The sequence below is a fragment of the Ascaphus truei genome, chromosome 18, assembly GCF_040206685.1.
Source record: "Ascaphus truei isolate aAscTru1 chromosome 18, aAscTru1.hap1, whole genome shotgun sequence".
NCBI lineage: Eukaryota > Metazoa > Chordata > Amphibia > Anura > Ascaphidae > Ascaphus > Ascaphus truei.
In genome coordinates this window covers 34,095,403-34,114,579 of record NC_134500.1, presented here as the reverse complement: position 1 = coordinate 34,114,579, position 19,177 = coordinate 34,095,403, and the positions used below count along the sequence as shown (strand labels likewise).

The 19,177-nt window shown below is 50.7% G+C and overlaps 1 protein-coding gene across 4 annotated transcripts in view; it reads right to left on the bottom strand.

Moving 5' to 3' along the window:
• Positions 1 to 19,177, bottom strand: part of LOC142469141 (uncharacterized) — a 160,481-nt gene that overhangs the window by 99,791 nt on the left and 41,513 nt on the right. For all 4 annotated transcript variants that reach the window (XM_075576080.1, XM_075576078.1, XM_075576081.1 and 1 more), the window contains exons 4-6: positions 16,592 to 16,644; positions 12,964 to 13,108; positions 11,374 to 11,741 (exon numbers count right to left, since the gene is read on the bottom strand). In XM_075576080.1, the coding sequence (XP_075432195.1) occupies positions 11,374 to 11,741; positions 12,964 to 13,108; positions 16,592 to 16,644 (566 nt within the window). The remainder of the gene's footprint in view (positions 1 to 11,373; positions 11,742 to 12,963; positions 13,109 to 16,591; positions 16,645 to 19,177) is intronic.

Below are 19,177 nucleotides of genomic sequence, written 5' to 3'. Positions count from 1 at the left end.
CACACACACACTGATATAGCGCTGACACGCACACACATACACCGATATAGCGCTGACACACACACCGATATAGCGCTGACACACGCACACACCGATATAGCGCTGACACACACACACACCGATATAGCGCTGACACACACACACCGATATAGCGCTGACACACGCACACACCGATATAGCGCTGACACACGCACACACCGATATAGCGCTGACACACGCACACACCGATATAGCGCTGACACACACACACACCGATATAGCGCTGACACACGCACCGATATAGCGCTGACACACACACACACCGATATAGCGCTGACACACACACACCGATATAGCGCTGACACACACACCGATATAGCGCTGACACACACACCGATATAGCGCTGACACACACACACACACCGATATAGCACTGACACACACACACCGATATAGCACTGACTCACACACACCGATATAGCGCTGACACACGCACACACCGATATAGCGCTGACACGCACACACCGATATAGCGCTGACACACGCACACACCGATATAGCGCTGACACACGCACACACCGATATAGCGCTGACACGCACACACACCGATATAGCGCTGACACACACACACACACACCGATATAGTGCTGACACACACACACACCGATATAGCGCTGACACACACACACACACACACCGATATAGCGCTGACACACACACACGCACCGATATAGTGCTGACACACACGCACCGATATAGCGCTGACACACACACCGATATAGCGCTGACACGCACACACACCGATATAGCGCTGACACGCACACACAGATATAGCGCTGACACACAAACACCGATATAGCGCTGACACACACACCGATATAGCGCTGGCACACACACACACCGATATAGCGCTGACACACACACCGATATAGCGCTGACACACACGCACCGATATAGCGCTGACACACACACACAACCGATATAGCGCTACACACGCACACACCGATATAGCGCTGACACACGCACACACCGATATAGCGCTGACACACGCACACACCGATATAGCGCTGACACACACACACCGATATAGCGCTGACACACACACACACAGCGATATAGCGCTGACACACACACCGATATAGCGCTGACACACACACACACACCGATATAGCGCTGACACACACACACACACACCGATATAGCGCTGACACACACACACCGATATAGCGCTGAAACACACCGATATAGCGCTGACACACACACACACACCGATATAGCGCTGACACACACACCAATATAGTGCTGACACACACAAGCCGATATAGCGCTGACACACACACACCGATATAGCGCTGACACACACACACACCGATATAGCGCTGACACACACACCGTATAGCGCTGACACACACACACCGATATAGCGCTGACACACACACCGATATAGCGCTGACACACACACCGATATAGCGCTGACACACGCATACACCGATATAGCGCGGACACACACACACACACACACCGATATAGCGCTGACACACACACACACCGATATAGCGCTGACACACACACCGATATAGCGCTGACACACACGCACCGATATAGCGCTGACACACACACACAACCGATATAGCGCTACACACGCACACACCGATATAGCGCTGACACACGCACACACCGATATAGCGCTGACACACGCACACACCGATATAGCGCTGACACACACACACCGATATAGCGCTGACACACACACCGATATAGCGCTGACACACACACACACCGATATAGCACTGACACACACACACCGATATAGCACTGACTCACACACACCGATATAGCGCTGACACACGCACACACCGATATAGCGCTGACACGCACACACCGATATAGCGCTGACACACGCACACACCGATATAGCACTGACACACGCACACACCGATATAGCGCTGACACACACACCGATATAGCGCTGACACACACACCGATATAGCGCTGACACACGCACCGATATAGCACTGACACACACACACCGATATAGCGCTGACACACACACCGATATAGCGCTGACACACACACACACCGATATAGCGCTGACACACACACACACCGATATAGCGCTGACACACACACCGATATAGCGCTGACACACACACACCGATATAGCGCTGACACACACACACCGATATAGCGCTGACACACACACCAATATAGTGCTGACACACACACACCGATATAGCGCTGACACACACACACCGATATAGCGCTGACACACACACCAATATAGCGCTGACACACACACACCGATATAGCGCTGACACACACACACCGATATAGCGCTGACACACACACCGATATAGCGCTGACACGCACACACCGATATAGCGCTGACACACACACACACCGATATAGCGCTAACACACACACACTCCGATATAGCGCTGACACACACACCGATATAGCGCTGACACACACACACACCGATATAGCGCTGACACGCACACACACACACTGATATAGCGCTGACACGCACACACATACACCGATATAGCGCTGACACACACACCGATATAGCGCTGACACACGCACACACCGATATAGCGCTGACACACACACACCGATATAGCGCTGACACACACACACCGATATAGCGCTGACACACGCACACACCGATATAGCGCTGACACACGCACACACCGATATAGCGCTGACACACGCACACACCGATATAGCGCTGACACACACACACACCGATATAGCGCTGACACACGCACCGATATAGCGCTGACACACACACACACCGATATAGCGCTGACACACACACACCGATATAGCGCTGACACACACACCGATATAGCGCTGACACACACACCGATATAGCGCTGACACACACACACACCGATATAGCACTGACACACACACACCGATATAGCACTGACTCACACACACCGATATAGCGCTGACACACGCACACACCGATATAGCGCTGACACGCACACACCGATATAGCGCTGACACACGCACACACCGATATAGCGCTGACACACGCACACACCGATATAGCGCTGACACGCACACACACCGATATAGCGCTGACACACACACACACCGATATAGTGCTGACACACACACCGATATAGCGCTGACACACACACACACACACACACACCGATATAGCGCTGACACACACACACGCACCGATATAGTGCTGACACACACGCACCGATATAGCGCTGACACACACACCGATATAGCGCTGACACGCACACACACACCGATATAGCGCTGACACACACACACAGATATAGCGCTGACACACAAACACCGATATAGCGCTGACACACACACCGATATAGCGCTGGCACACACACACACCGATATAGCGCTGACACACACACCAATATAGCGCTGACACACACACACCGATATAGCGCTGACACACACACACCGATATAGCGCTGACACACACACCGATATAGCGCTGACACGCGCACACACCGATATAGCGCTGACACACGCACACACCGATATAGCGCTGACACACACACCGATATAGCGCTGACACACGCACACACCGATATAGCGCTGACACACACACACACACACACCGATATAGCGCTGACACACACACACACCGATATAGCGCTAACACACACACACTCCGATATAGCGCTGACACACACACCGATATAGCGCTGACACACACACACACCGATATAGCGCTGACACGCACACACACACACTGATATAGCGCTGACACGCACACACATACACCGATATAGCGCTGACACACACACCGATATAGCGCTGACACACGCACACACCGATATAGCGCTGACACACACACACCGATATAGCGCTGACACACACACACCGATATAGCGCTGACACACGCACACACCGATATAGCGCTGACACACGCACACACCGATATAGCGCTGACACACGCACACACCGATATAGCGCTGACACACACACACACCGATATAGCGCTGACACACGCACCGATATAGCGCTGACACACACACACACCGATATAGCGCTGACACACACACACCGATATAGCGCTGACACACACACCGATATAGCGCTGACACACACACCGATATAGCGCTGACACACACACACACCGATATAGCACTGACACACACACACCGATATAGCACTGACTCACACACACCGATATAGCGCTGACACACGCACACACCGATATAGCGCTGACACGCACACACCGATATAGCGCTGACACACGCACACACCGATATAGCGCTGACACACGCACACACCGATATAGCGCTGACACGCACACACACCGATATAGCGCTGACACACACACACACCGATATAGTGCTGACACACACACCGATATAGCGCTGACACACACACACACACACACACACCGATATAGCGCTGACACACACACACGCACCGATATAGTGCTGACACACACGCACCGATATAGCGCTGACACACACACCGATATAGCGCTGACACGCACACACACACCGATATAGCGCTGACACACACACACAGATATAGCGCTGACACACAAACACCGATATAGCGCTGACACACACACCGATATAGCGCTGGCACACACACACACCGATATAGCGCTGACACACACACCGATATAGCGCTGACACACACGCACCGATATAGCGCTGACACACACACACAACCGATATAGCGCTACACACGCACACACCGATATAGCGCTGACACACGCACACACCGATATAGCGCTGACACACGCTCACACCGATATAGCGCTGACACACACACACCGATATAGCGCTGACACACACACACACAGCGATATAGCGCTGACACACACACCGATATAGCGCTGACACACACACACACACCGATATAGCGCTGACACACACACACACACACCGATATAGCGCTGACACACACACACCGATATAGCGCTGAAACACACCGATATAGCGCTGACACACACACACACCGATATAGCGCTGACACACACACCAATATAGTGCTGACACACACAAGCCGATATAGCGCTGACACACACACACCGATATAGCGCTGACACACACACACACCGATATAGCGCTGACACACACACCGATATAGCGCTGACACACACACACCGATATAGCGCTGACACACACACCGATATAGCGCTGACACACACACCGATATAGCGCTGACACACGCATACACCGATATAGCGCTGACACACACACACACACACACCGATATAGCGCTGACACACACACACACCGATATAGCGCTGACACACACACACACCGATATAGCGCTGACACACACACCGATATAGCGCTGACACACACCGATATAGCGCTGACACACACACACCGATATAGCGCTGACACACGCACACACCGATATAGCGCTGACACACACACACCGATATAGCGCTGACACACACACACCGCTATAGCGCTGACACACACACCGATATAGCGCTGACACACACACACCGATATAGCGCTGACACACACACACCGATATAGCGCTGACACACACACCGATATAGCGCTGATACACGCACACACCGATATAGCGCTGACACACACACACACACACACCGATATAGCGCTGACACAAACACACCGATATAGCGCTGACACACACACCGATATAGCGCTGACACACACACACACACACACACACCGATATAGCGCTGACACACACACCGATATAGCGCTGACACACACACCGATATAGCGCTGGCACACACACACCGATATAGCGCTGACACACACACACACACCGATATAGCGCTGACGCACGCACACCGATATAGCGCTGACACTCGCACACCGATATAGCGCTGACACGCACACACCGATATAGTGCTGACACGCACACACCGATATAGTGCTGACACGCACACACCGATATAGTGCTGACACACACCGATATAGTGCTGACACACACCGATATAGCGCTGACACACACACCGAAATAGCGCTGACACACACACACCGATATAGCGCTGACACACACACACACCGATATAGCGCTGACACACACACACACCGATATAGTGCTGACACACACACCGATATAGCGCTGACACACACACACCGATATAGCGCTGACACACGCACACCAATATAGTGCTGACCCATGCACACCGATATAGTGCTGACACACACACACCGATATAGCGCTGACACACACACACCGATATAGCGCTGACACACGCACACCAATATAGTGCTGACCCATACACACCGATATAGCGCTGACACACACACACCGATATAGCGCTGACACACACACACCGATATAGTGCTGACACGCACACACCGATATAGCGCTGACACACACACACCGATATAGCGCTGACACACACACCGATATAGCGCTGACACACGCACACCGATATAGCGCTGACACACACACACCGATATAGCGCTGACACACGCACCAATATAGCGCTGACACACACACACCGATATAGCGCTGACACACACACACCGATATAGCGCTGACTCACACCGATATAGCGCTCACACACACACACACACACACCGATATAGCGCTGACACACACACACACACACCGATATAGCGCTGACACATACACACCGATATAGCGCTGACACACACACCGATATAGCGCTGACACACGCACACACCGATATAGCGCTGACACACGCACACACACCGATATAGCGCTGACATACGCACACACCGATATAGTGCTGACACACACACAACGATATAGCGCTGACACACACACCGATATAGTGCTGACACACACACACCGATATAGCGCTGACACTCACACACCGATATAGCGCTGACACGCACACACCGATATAGCGCTGACACACACCGATATAGTGCTGTCACACACCGATATAGCGCTGACACACACACACCGAAATAGCACTGACACACACACACCGATATAGCGCTGACACACACACACCGATATAGTGCTGACACACACACACCGATATAGCGCTGACACACACACACCGATGTAGTGCTGACACACACACACTGGTAAAGCGCTGACACACACACACACCGATATAGTGCTGACACACACACACCGATATAGCGCTGACACACACACACCGATGTAGTGCTGACACACACACACCGATATAGTGCTGACACACGCACACACCGATATAGCGCTGACACACACACCGATATAGTGCTGACACACACACCGATATAGCGCTGACACACACACACCGATATAGTGCTGACACAAGCACACACCGATATAGCGCTGACACACACACCGATATAGTGCTGACACACACACCGATATAGTGCTGACACACACACCGATATAGCGCTAACACACACCGATATAGCGCTGACACACACACACACACACACACACCGATATAGCGCTGACACACACACCGATATAACGCTGACACACGCACACACGGATATAGCGCTGACACACGCACACACACCGATATAGCGCTGACACACACACACCGATATAGCGCTGACACACGCACACACCGATATAGCGCTGACACACACACCGATATAGTGCTGACCCATACACACCGATATAGCACTGACACACACACACCGATATAGCGCTGACACACACACACAGATATAGCGCTGACACACACACACCAATATAGCGCTGACACACGCACACACCGATATAGCGCTGACACACGCACACACCGATATAGCGGTGACACACGCACACACCGATATAGCGCTGACACTCACACACCGATATAGCGCTGACACTCACACACCGATATAGCGCTGACACTCACACACCGATATAGCGCTGACACACGCACACACCGATATAGCGCTGACACACGCACACACCGATATAGCGCTGACCCATTCACACCGATATAGCGCTGACACACACATACCGATATAGCGCTGACACACACACACACCGATATAGCGCTGACACACACACCGATATATCGCTGACACACACCGATATAGCGCTGACACACACACACACCGATATAGCGCTGACACACGCACACACCGATATAGCGCTGACACACGCACACACCGATAGCTCTGACACACGCACACCGATATAGCGCTGACCCATACACAACGATATAGCGCTGACCCATTCACACCGATATAGCGCTGACACACACACACCCATATAGTGCTGACACACGCACCAATATAGTGCTGACACACACCGATATAGCTCTGATACACACCGATATAGCGCTGATACACACACACCGATATAGCGCTGACACACACACACCGATATAGCGCTGACACACAAACACCGATATAGCGCTGACACACACACACCGATATAGCGCTGACACACAAACACCGATATAGCGCTGACACACACACACCGATATAGCGCTGATACACACACACCGATATAGCGCTGACACACACACACCGATATAGCGCTGACACACACACACCGATATAGTGCTAACACGCACACACCGATATAGCGCTGACACACACACCGATATAGCGCTGACACACACACGCACCAATATAGCGCTGACTCACACACTGATATAGCGCTGACTCATTCACACCGATATAGCGCTGACACACACACACACCGATATAGCGCTGACACACACACACACCGATATAGCGTTGACACACACACACACCGATATAGCGCTGACACACACACACACCAATATAGCGCTGACACACACACACACCGATATAGCGCTGACACACACACACCGATATAGTGCTGACACACACACACCGATATAGCGCTGACACACACACACACACACCGATATAGTGCTGACACACACACACACCGATATAGCGCTGACACACACACACACACCGATATAGCGCTGACACACACACGCACCGATATAGCGCTGACACACACACGCACCGATATAGCGCTGACACACACACACCGATATAGCGCTGACACACACACACACCGATATAGTGCTGACACACACACACACACCGATATAGCGCTGACACACACACACACACCGATATAGCGCTGACACACACACACACACCGATATAGTGCTGACACACACACACACACACCGATATAGCGCTGACACACACACCGATATAGCGCTGACACACACACGCACCAATATAGCGCTGACACTCACACACCGATATAGCGCTGACCCATTCACACCGATATAGCGCTGACACACACACACCGATATAGCGCTGACACACACCGATATAGCGCTGACACACACACACTGATATAGCGCTGACACACACACACCGATATAGTGCTGACACACACACCGATATAGCGCTGACACACACACCGATATAGCGCTGACACACACACACACCGATATAGTGCTGACACACACACCGATATAGCGCTGACACTCACACACCGATATAGCGCTGACACACGCACCAATATAGCGCTGACACACACACCGATATAGCGCTGACACACACACACCGATATAGCGCTGACACACGCACACACCGATATAGCGCTGACACACACAGACACAGATATAGCGCTGACACACACACACCGATATAGCGCTGACACACACACCGATATAGCGCTGACACACACATACCGATATAGCGCTGACACACACACACACACCGATATAGCGCTGACACACACACCGATATATCGCTGACACACACACCGATATAGCGCTGACACACACACCGATATAGCGCTGACACACGCACACACCGATATAGCGCTGACACACGCACACACCGATATAGCGCTGACACACACACACACCGATATAGCGCTGACCCATACACAACGATATAGCGCTGACCCATTCACACCGATATAGCGCTGACACACACACACCCATATAGTGCTGACACACGCACCAATATAGTGCTGACACACACCGATATAGCTCTGATACACACCGATATAGCGCTGATACACACACACCGATATAGCGCTGACACACACACACCGATATAGCGCTGACACACAAACACCGATATAGCGCTGACACACACACACCGATATAGCGCTGACACACAAACACCGATATAGCGCTGACACACACACACCGATATAGCGCTGACACACACACACCGATATAGCGCTGACACACACACACCGATATAGTGCTAACACGCACACACCGATATAGCGATGACACACACACCGATATAGCGCTGACACACACACGCACCAATATAGCGCTGACTCACACACTGATATAGCGCTGACTCATTCACACCGATATAGCGCTGACACACACACACCGATATAGCGCTGACACACACACACACCGATATAGCGTTGACACACACACACACCGATATAGCGCTGACACACACACACACCAATATAGCGCTGACACACACACACACCGATATAGCGCTGACACACACACACCGATATAGTGCTGACACACACACACACACCGATATAGCGCTGACACACACACACACACCGATATAGCGCTGACACACACACACACCGATATAGCGCTGACACACACACACACACACCGATATAGCGCTGACACACACACGCACCGATATAGCGCTGACACACACACGCACCGATATAGCGCTGACACACACACACCGATATAGCGCTGACACACACACACACCGATATAGTGCTGACACACACACACACCGATATAGCGCTGACACACACACACACACCGATATAGCGCTGACACACACACACACCGATATAGTGCTGACACACACACACACACACCGATATAGCGCTGACACACACACCGATATAGCGCTGACACACACACGCACCAATATAGCGCTGACACTCACACACCGATATAGCGCTGACCCATTCACACCGATATAGCGCTGACACACACACACCGATATAGCGCTGACACACACACCGATATAGCGCTGACACACACACACTGATATAGCGCTGACACACACACACCGATATAGTGCTGACACACACACCGATATAGCGCTGACACACACACCGATATAGCGCTGACACACACACACCGATATAGCGCTGACACACACACACCAATATAGTGCTGACACACACACCGATATAGCGCTGACACTCACACACCGATATAGCGCTGACACACGCACCAATATAGCACTGACACACACAGACACAGATATAGCGCTGACACACACACACCGATATAGCGCTGACACACACACCGATATAGCGCTGACACACACACACACACACACACCGATATAGCGCTGACACACGCACACACCGATATAGCGCTGACACACACACATACACTCCGACATAGCGCGGACACACACCCTCCCCCAACACTCGGCTAAACCAGCGGCAGTAAAATCCCTTATAGAGAACGCACCGCGGTTTCGTACCACAGATGGCCTGCGTATAACCCTGACTCTGCACTACATATATACACAAATATACCCTATATATATATATCCTCCCGCTCCTCACCTGCTGCACTGAAGGGACACGGTTATACGACGTGCTACCAGAGTCCCCACTCCTTCCCCCAGCCGCGAGCCAATGAACCGGATCTCCGTCCCCTTCCTTGGGCCGGGCCCTCCTCCCCCCTCCATGCTCCGGCTCCCGGCTCCTGTATCGGCCTCCGTGCCAGGCTCCGCCTCCTCCTCCTCGCAGCTAATCCAGCTGTCCGAGTCGTCCTCGGAGTTCCTGGCTGGAAGTTCCTGGAGGTGCGTTTCCTCGGCGCTGGGCTCCGCGGGATGCCTGGTCTCACTGGCTGTCGCGCTGGCGGCCGCTTGCAGCTGCTGGTAAGGTACGAACTCGATGCCGGCGCGCTCTGCATCAACGTCCCGCTTTAACTGGAGAGGGCGACGAAAAGGTCATTTATAAATAAAGACATTGCTTAATCTTCCTTAATCTTCCTTGCTGTCTACGGCTCTGGGAAAAGATGGTGGCCCTTTGGTACAAAATACGGCACACACATGGGCGTCAATTTGCATCAGCTGTAAGAGGCTGGTTATTCCCTTGAGGTGCGTTTGCCGCAGAGGTTACAGGAGCGGAGGTTATACATGGAGACCTGGGGAATTATTTAACTCAGAGAGAGGGAAACTGCCCCAGTCATTATAATTCTATATCCATTCTGACCCTAACTCGTCCTAAATCAATTCTGCCCCCCCTCCTATATCCATTATGCCCCCCAACTCCTCCTATATCCACCTCCTATATCCATTCTGACCCTAACTCGTCCTATATCCATTTTGCCCCCCCAACTTGTGCTATATCCATTCTGCCCCCCCACTCCTCCTATATCCATTCTGCCCCTAATTCCTCATATATACATTCTGCCTCAAACTCGTCCTATATCCATTCTGCCCCAAACTCCTCGTATATCCATTCTGCCCCTAATTCCTCCTATATCCATTCTGCCCCCAACTCCTCGTATATCCATTCTGCCCCTAATTCCTCCTATATCCACTCTGCCCCCCCCCAACTCCTCGTATATCCATTCTGCCCCTAATTCCTCCTATATCCATTCTGCCCCCAACTCCTCCTATATCCATTCTGCCCCCAACTCGTCCTATATCCACTCTGCCCCCCCCCAACTCCTCATATATCCATTCTGCCCCCAACTCCTCCAATATCCATTCTGCCCCCAACTCCTCCAATATCCATTCTACAACCCCAACTCCTTCTATATCCATTCTGCCCCCAACTCCTCCTATATCCATTCTGCCCCCAACTCCTCCTATATCTATTCTGCCCCCAAATCCTTCAATATCCATTCTGCCCCCCCCCAATCCTTCTATATCCATTCTGACCACCCAAATCCTCCTATATCAATTCTGACCCCCCCCCCCCCCAAATCCTCCTATATCCATTCTGCCCAACTCGTCCATTCAAAGCCTCTTGTTACCCCAGTGACGCAGTTACAACGAGGCACTTTGTACCTGACTGACCCTTTAAATATTCGCCTCTGAATTACACCCGCCTCCTCCCCCCCCCCTCCGTCCCCCTAACTGCTCCTCTGACCAGCTAACCTCTTATTTATAAGGACTCCCCCCTATGGAAATAGATCATTACCAGCCGAGCGCCTTCTACAAAGAGCCGCTCCATGCTGCGGTCCAGCCAGCGTAGGAAGGGCCGGAATAAGAGCTCCACCTTGCCCATGAGCTGATTGGTGGCGTGCTTGGCTTGCAGCCACGCCTCCGACGCCTCGCCCACGTGCCTGGAACAGAAGGAGAGGGAGTTAGGGGGCGGGACTGCTGAAATAGCCAGCGTATTGGGACTTAACCCCTTGGTGCTGGAGGGCTGGACCATGGCCGCCCTGGCCTGGTCACGTGACCACCAGGAGGCTGCCGTTTCTACGTCGGGCAGATCGCGTCTTGCGCTCCATGGAAAAACGCCAGACGCAGTCCGAGCAGGAAAAACCGACCCTGTCTGAGCATCGCGTCGTGACTGCGTCCTGGGACAGTGATCCCCCAGAATCCTCTGCGAGATGAACTCATGTCATGTTAGTATTTTACACATAAATAAACGATTTTCTAGGGTTTCAGATTATCTGCATCAGTAAGGCCGAGTCCATAGACGGACAGGCCGTGCTGAGGCGTGCGGACGCTCCGCGCTGAGCACCTGCATCCTCAATGAGGATGCCTTGATAGGGGGCTCACGCGAGCGTCCGCAGGCGTGCTGACGAGTTGGAGGTTTCAGCCGAGCGCCAAGCTATTTTTCAGCGCGCTGTCGGCTGAAAACCTCCAATCACAGCACAGCAGTGTCAACGTCACGGCGCCGTGACGTCGGCGCCGTGACGTCGACGTCAGTGCGTCGCGGGCGATTGGCCCAGCGACGTCACTGCCCCACCTCCAACCACCTCCCCCCGGCTCCGATCACGCCTGCTGGCTCGCCTGTATGGGCATGAAATCGCCCAGATTTCAGCAGGCGAGCCTCACCCCTCTATAGCCCGGGCCTAACACTGGCGGTTACCATGGTAACCGTTACCATGCTCGGACGAGTGCGCCATTTTAACCTCCCAGGCGCTTCATATTTGTACCACCGGTATCTCCAAAACGGAGCGTCAGACTAAGAAAATAAAAACAGTCCTGGGGGAGAGGGGTGAGAGGGGTGCTAAAGTCCGAGAAAATATCAAATGTAACAGAAAGAGCGGGGGTCAGGGCTGAGCGGCGCTTTAACGGTAAGATAGCGAGGTACATAGGCCCGGATACATCACACTTCGGTAAACTGGAGATAATATCAAACCACGAGCGTCGTCACCGCGAAGTTACGTTGGGATTCATCAGCCTTGCGGTAATAATGTATACAGTACTTACGATATTTGGGCTAAGCCGCGATGCGGGAATGAATGCGTTCTCATACGGCATCGCGGTCATATTTCTATGTAGCTATTATTACAGCAGCCTATGATAGGGATCATATTAACCCGTTTGATGCCCGTGGCTATCCAGGTACAGCGCAGGCGCTAACGGGGATAATACATTAAAACACACACTACGGTTCAGGGGGTTCCTTCCCCTCCATGTGTCCCCGTCACCGCGCTTTCCCCTGCCTCTGATCTTTCCCCCTTGCCTCCGCGCTCTGCTCTCCCTTCCCCCTCCTGCACCCGTCCCTCGGCGGCATGCCCTGACGCACTCCCAGCTGCGGCGCGCGTTCCCCGCAGGGCGCGCGCATGTTCCCAAAACACCTGATCCCCTCCGCGGCACTCTCTGCTCGCGGCGTCCCTCTGTCTCCCCTCCGGTCTCAATACCTTCTGCAGTCACTCCTCCGGTTCTCTCTCCTCCCTCAGCGGGCGCCCCTGCGGCGCGGCGCTCCGCGCGCTTTCTGACGCAGCCTGTGCGCGCGCACCCCAACCTTACAGAGGGCGCGCGCACACGCTCCTCTTGTAAACCTCCCCAGACCTCTGGGTCCGCCTACCAAGCTGTACAGGCCATCTCCCTCTCTGATTTACCTATCTCCTCCCTCTCTCCTTCTCACCTATCCCTGCTGCCTCTCACTCTACCCTCTACTCCTCCTCTCTCTCACATTGGTGTTCCCTCCTTTATAACCCCTGTCTGTCCTCTCCCTCATTGCTCTGCATAGCTTCTTGTGACTCCTGTGTGTGCAGTCCTATGCTTGGCTCCCCTGTCTCTTCCAGCGTTTGTTCCTGTTCCTGCTTACCTTTGGATCTCCCTGGCTTGAACTCTGCTTTGGACTGGATTACCCTGCTCTCTCCTGCCCTTTAACCCTGCATCCGGATACGACTTCGCTGCCTTCTGTTACCCCTGTACTCTGGCTTACGGACATCACTATCCTGCTCTCTATTGCCCCTGGACTCTGGCACACTTACATCACTACCCGAACTCTGAAACCCAAGGCGTTGCAAGTATACCTTAACCTTCTTTCTACAGGCCCGGCAATGCACTACCACACTCCGGGCACGCCCTCACTGCTGTGGTGCGTGTTATAACCCTACCCACCTCAGTACTGGGGACTGGCCAGGTCTGCGGGCATACAGGCGTTACACGCCCCCATTTTAGTGCCGTGTAATGCTTTACTAACCATTATCGTAACCAAGGAGCTAACCCGTCCTGCCACCTCCCCCGGAGGCCTAACCACCCTCCCCAGGGCAACTACCCCCATCACCCACCAGCCTCCCTACCCCTGCCAGACTAATGCCCAAGATCCCTATTAGTCAAATGTGACTAATAGTTGTTTGGGACATTAAGCATAAATAAAATATATAAAGACATACCCCGTAATAAAAAAACCCATTAACAATATAAAAATACATGAATAAACCCCCTTCATTAGCTAAAGGCAGGGGTCCACAACGCGGCGCCCGCCATGCCTTTGGAGGGTGCCCACAAATGACAGGCCAACCAGTTAATAACACGGCATAGGTCAGGGGTCTCCGACACGCCGATCAAATGAGATGTCCGCGGCCCTATTTAAGGCATGTGATGTCACATTTGCCCGTCACATGGTACAACCACCAATCCTATCGGTGTATGTACCATGTGAACAGTCATCAACGTTGGTTGAGAATGACCTCTCAACCAACCTTGATGACCTCTCTTGGTACATCCATCAAGAGGATTGGTGGATGTACCATGTGAGGAATGCCCTTTTTAGGGTGCCATGACGCCACATTAGAGGGAGGGCATTATGCCTGTTTTCTATCGAATTTGATGCTTTTATTAGATCCGATCAAAATGTATTTTTTAGATAATTGCGCATTTTTAGGTTAACGAAGTTTGATGTATCTGGGCCGTAGATAGATAGATACACAGATAGATCAATAGATAGACACACAGGAATAGATTGGTTGATAGATACACAGGTAAATAAATAGAGATAGATAGATACACAGATAAAGGAATAGATATATAAATTTATAGCTAGAGGAATAGATAGATACAGAGATAAAGGAATAGACAGACAGAGGTATAGACAGACAGACACAGACAGATAGATAGAGGGATAGACAGATACACAGATAGAGGAATAGACAGATACACAGACACAGACAGGTAGAGGGACACATAGAGGAATACACAGATAGACACACAGACAGATAGTGGGATAGACACACAGACAGATAGAGGAAGAGACAGACAGACACACACACACCGGTAGAGGAACAGACAGAGACAGACACAGATAGATAGAGGTATATATAGATACACAGATAGAGGAATAGACAGACAGACAGACATACCTGCCCATAACAGAAGGTAAATCTTGATCCTCAGGAATCTGAATTGTAAAAACCTGAAAATGAAAACAGATCTCATATTAAAACCATTTGTAACCGGAAGATCCGAGTAGTGTAACACAACATGTCACTAACATACTGAGGCGTGTAACACAACATGTCACTAACATACTGAGGTGTGTAACACAACACGTCACTAACATACTGAGGCGTGTAACACAACACGTCACTAACATACTGAGGCGTGTAACACAACACGTCACTAACATACTGAGGCGTGTAACACAACACGTCACTAACATACTGAGGTGTGTAACACAACATGTCACTAACATACTGAGGTGTGTAACACAACATGTCACTAACTTACTGAGGCGTGTAACACAACATGTCACTAACATACTGAGGTGTGTAACACAACATTCTGAGGTGTGTAACACAACATGTCACTAACATTCTGAGGTGTGTAACACAACATGTCACGAACATTCTGAGGTGTGTAACACATGTCACTAACATTTTGAGGCGTGTAACACAACATGTCACTAACATTCTGAGGCGTGTAACACAACATGTCACTAACATTCTGAGGCGTGTAACACAACATGTCACTAACATTCTGAGGCGTGTAACACAACATGTCGCTAACATTCTGAGGCGTGTAACACATGTCACTAACATTCTGAGGCGTGTAACATGTCACTAACATTCTGAGGCATGTAACACAACATGTCACTAACATTCTGAGGCGTGTAACACAACATGTCACTAACATTCTGAGGCGTGTAACACATGTCACTAACATTCTGAGGCGTGTAATACAACATGTCACTTACATTCTGAGGCGCGTAACACAACATGTCACTAACATTCTGAGGCGTGTAACACAACATGTCACTAACATTCTGAGGCGTGTAACACAACATGTCACTAACATTCTGCGGCGTGTAACATGTCACTAACATTCTGCGGCGTGTAACATGTCACTAACATTCTGCGGCATGTAACACAACATGTCACTAACATTCTGAGGCGTGTACATTCTGAGGTGTGTAACACAACATGCCACTAACATTCTGAGGTGTGTAACACAACATGTCACTAACATTCTGAGGTGTGTAACACAACATGTCACTAACATTCTGAGGTGTGTAACACAACATGTCACTAACATTCTGAGGTGTGTAACACAACATGTCCCTAACATACTGAGGCGTGTAACACAACATGTCACTAACATACTGAGGTGTGTAACACAACATGTCACTAAAATACTGAGGTGTGTAACACAACATGTCACTAACATACTGAGGTATGTAACACAACATGTCACTAACTTACTGAGGCGTGTAACACAACATGTCACTAACATACTGAGGTGTGTAACACAACATTCTGAGGTGTGTAACACAACATGTCACTAACATTCTGAGGTGTGTAACACAACATGTCACGAACATTCTGAGGTGTGTAACACAACATGTCACTAACATTCTGAGGTGTGTAACACAACATGTCACTAAATTCTGAGGTGTGTAACACAACATGTCACTAACATTCTGAGGCGTGTAACACAACATGTCACTAACATTCTGAGGCGTGTAACACAACATGTCACTAACATTCTGAGGCGTGTAACACAACATGTCACTAACATTCTGAGGCGTGTAACACAACATGTCACAAACATTCTGAGGCGTGTAAAACAACATGTCACTAAAACTCTGAGGTGTGTAACACAACATGTCACTAACATTCTGAGGTGTGTAACACAACATGTCACTAACATTCTGAGGCGTTTAACACAACATGTCACTAACATACTGAGGTGTGTAACACGTCACTAACATGCTGATGTGTGTAACACAACACACCACTAACATGCTGAGGCGTGTAACACAACATGTCACTAACATTCTGAGGCGTGTAACACAACATGTCACTAACATTCTGAGGCGTGTAACACATGTCACTAACATTCTGAGGCGTGTAATACAACATGTCACTTACATTCTGAGGCGCGTAACACAACATGTCACTAACATTCTGAGGCGTGTAACACAACATGTCACTAACATTCTGAGGCGTGTAACATGTCACTAACATTCTGCGGCATGTAACACAACATGTCACTAACATTCTGAGGCGTGTAACACAACATGTCACTAACATTCTGAGGCGTGTAACACAACATGTCACTAACATTCTGAGGTGTGTAACACAACATGTCACTAACATTCTGAGGTGTGTAACACAACATGTCACTAACATTCTGAGGTGTGTAATACAACATGTCACGAACATTCTGAGGTGTGTAACACAACATGTCACGAACATTCTGAGGCGTGTAACACAACATGTCACTAACATTCTGAGGCGTGTAACACAACATGTCACTAACATTCTGAGGCGTGTAACACAACATGTCACTAACATTCTGAGGCGCGTAACACAACATGTCACTAACATTCTGAGGCGTGTAACACAACATGTCACTAACATTCTGAGGCGCGTAACACAACATGTCACTAACATTCTGAGGCGTGTAACACAACATGTCACTAACATTCTGAGGCGTGTAACACAACA